This window comes from Nicotiana attenuata, chromosome 5 (assembly GCF_001879085.1).
Source record: "Nicotiana attenuata strain UT chromosome 5, NIATTr2, whole genome shotgun sequence".
NCBI lineage: Eukaryota > Viridiplantae > Streptophyta > Magnoliopsida > Solanales > Solanaceae > Nicotiana > Nicotiana attenuata.
Genome location: NC_031993.1, coordinates 43,877,264 through 43,880,006, shown reverse-complemented (window position 1 = coordinate 43,880,006; position 2,743 = coordinate 43,877,264). Strand labels below are relative to the sequence as shown.

Sequence of the window (2,743 nt, the reverse complement as noted above, 5' to 3'; positions counted from 1 at the left end):
CTAGTGGAACCATCAAGATACCATTCCAAGGTCGTTTACACAAAAGTCAAACCTTGGTCAACTCTTATAACTTAAGCTTCGAACCATGGAGCTAAGTGTTTCAATTCATTCTAAAACCTTCCCGAAACCAAACCAAACCAACTACCCCGCAAGTCACAAACACAACAAATAAGCATACGGGAAGCATCAAATAGGAGAACAGGGCTTAAATACACAAAACGATCGGCTCGATCATTACAGTCATCCATCTCACCGGCCATGTATTATGATTGTATTTTACCATTACGGGGGACTTTCTTGTCGATATTCACCCAAGTTGAACTGGATATACTGGTAAAGAAACTACTGTTTTCCCTTAAATCTGTATCTCTTATTTAGGGGTGCTTGTTTTTGCTAACTTTATATTTTGACCAGTATCCATAAGAAGGTTTTCCTCAAATAATTTATCAGAAGAATCACTTTGTCATAGTTACCAACCCCATGCGTTGCGCCAAATGAACAGAGTCATGGGAGGCAGTACACTGCTATCCTTTTATTCTTAATAGTCAAACAATGTCAGGAAAAGGCTCCAAAAGATTCTGTTCCATGGCTTTGTAAAGATGCTTGTTGTACATATAGGATACCAAGCATCAAGTATATATTGTTGCTTTAGGCTTTAGCCACGATAAATTCTTCGCAGCAATATTGTTAACAAAAGGTACACTCAATACCTTGCTTTGCACTTACACTACATCAAGAAATAGTGAAATGATTGCTTAATTGAGAACCTATTTTCCCTGTTAAAGTGAAAGAAGAAGAGGAAAAGGAAGAAGAGGAGAGAAGCAGATTCCATGTCTTTAGCACAAAAGGTTGATTCCACCCCCATAAAATCAACAGAGACCATGAAACTTGGAAAAGAAAAGAAAAATATTCTTTTTTATCTTTATTTCTCCTTTATCTTTTCCAACAATTGATAAGGTTCAAGGATTCATTTCATTTGATCTCACATCAAGTCCTTTTATCTATTTAAAGTAACATCATCGGAATGCCTATGAGCAGCCTACACAAAATAGACTCCTAACTCCACTACTTACTCTAGCATATGCGTTTAAGGAGGCCAAAATACTAATACATGTGCTAGTGGAAGGTAGCAAGTATTCGACGAAATTGTTGAGGTGCGCATAAGCTAACCCGGCTGATGGACCAAATGGATTGATTAGTTTAATTGAACCCATAATTTTACAAATACATATGGAAAAAATCACTAAAATGTCAACAAATATAAAATACATATGGAACTCAGCAACACCAGCAAGTCCACTTGGTACAGTTCCATGTTATCTCAATCCAGCTTCCACATCCCCTGCGTCATCAGAGGATGTCGTCTTAGGTTGTACAAGCAATGATTGCCTACAAGTTGGGCAAGAAGAGTGTGAAGCCAACCAAATGTCTATGCACCTAACATGAAACCCATGGTGACATCTAGGCAAGACTCTCACTTTCTCACCATCCATAAATTCTCCAAGACAAATTGGACAATCCGTGGCCAGAATATGAACTCCTGATCCATAAACAGCCACCGGAATTCGCCTCAACGTGCTCTTCTTCAGCCCTGTTGCAGCTAAGCGTTCAGCCCGCGCATCTGCTGACTCGAAAGAAAATCTGCGGCTACATCTGAAGGCACACCTGATAATTGAATTTAGACCAAGTGCGCATATTAATGCACAGAGCAGAGCTGCTAGGATAATTATCATGTTGGCGTCAAAACTTGCTTCCTTGGAGTAACCATGAAATGAATTGCTTTCGTTTTTAGTTGGCGGAACATAATGAATACTAGGAATTAGCCGCTCTGTACGATAAAAGAATTCCATAGTCCCAATCCGATTCTTGTATTACAGCAGAAAAAAGTAGGACATATGAACTGAAACAACTATGATGGTTCTTGTTATGCAAGATTGACAATGCCAATTCTAGTACTGGAAATGGAACCATAAATTAAAGGAGATGGTCATCACAAGATCAAACAATTCTTTCTCTGACGAATATGTTGGTTGTGTGTACTTTTGTGATGGGGAATGAAAGAGGGCAGTATAGAAAATAAGTGGTGGATGTTTTTTGTGTTTATTTTGAGAGTAGAAGGAAGGGAAGAGACAAATAATGCCTAATTCAAAGCTGCTTGTCTTTTTTGAAAACAAACTGAGACCTTTTCTTCCTCAAAACCGAGACTAGACAGTATAATCTGAAGTAAAGTTCAAGAGACAAATGTTTCTATTTAACCGTTTCTTTGCCTTTCAAAGAGAAATAAAAGTATTACTAGGAAGGAGGAGATGAGTTAGATTTTTTGGGGAGTTGGGTGGTTATACGGAGATGTAGCGAGGGACGAGCTACGTACAGATAAGAAGATACCAAATGAAAGTGAGTTATATCAACATAATGTTAGTATGCTGTCTTTTCAAAGGTTTGTTGTCACATTAAAAATTTAAATTTACTAGGTTCTACATTTAAGATTTTCAACACGCTCACTATATAAATTATAAAAGGAAAACTTACACAAATGTCTCAAATAAATCTTAATTTACCAACCTCTAGCCATTAGTCATAGACTTACCAAAACTAGCCAACAAAAATTGAAAAACCAAATAATAGGGTTCTTTCTCTCAAAGAATCACATGCAAAAATCACCTTCCATATTTTTAAGTGTGATTAGCAACATTAGATACAGGACGGAAAAGAAATTTCATGGACGAGGTAGCAAATAAGGTGA

At 37.3% G+C, this 2,743-nt stretch overlaps 1 protein-coding gene across 1 annotated transcript; it reads right to left on the bottom strand.

Annotated features, from left to right (window-relative positions):
* On the bottom strand, window positions 1,179-2,363 carry LOC109225726 (RING-H2 finger protein ATL74-like). Its single transcript, XM_019390490.1, has one exon. It carries the CDS (start codon window positions 1,848-1,850, stop codon window positions 1,317-1,319), a length of 534 nt encoding a protein of 177 aa, XP_019246035.1. The 5' UTR covers window positions 1,851-2,363; the 3' UTR covers window positions 1,179-1,316.

What these genes read in the sequence shown, in the direction of transcription:
- LOC109225726 (XM_019390490.1), bottom strand. Translation starts at nt 1,850, where the DNA reads ATGGAATTCTTTTATCGTACAGAGCGGCTAATTCCTAGTATTCATTAT.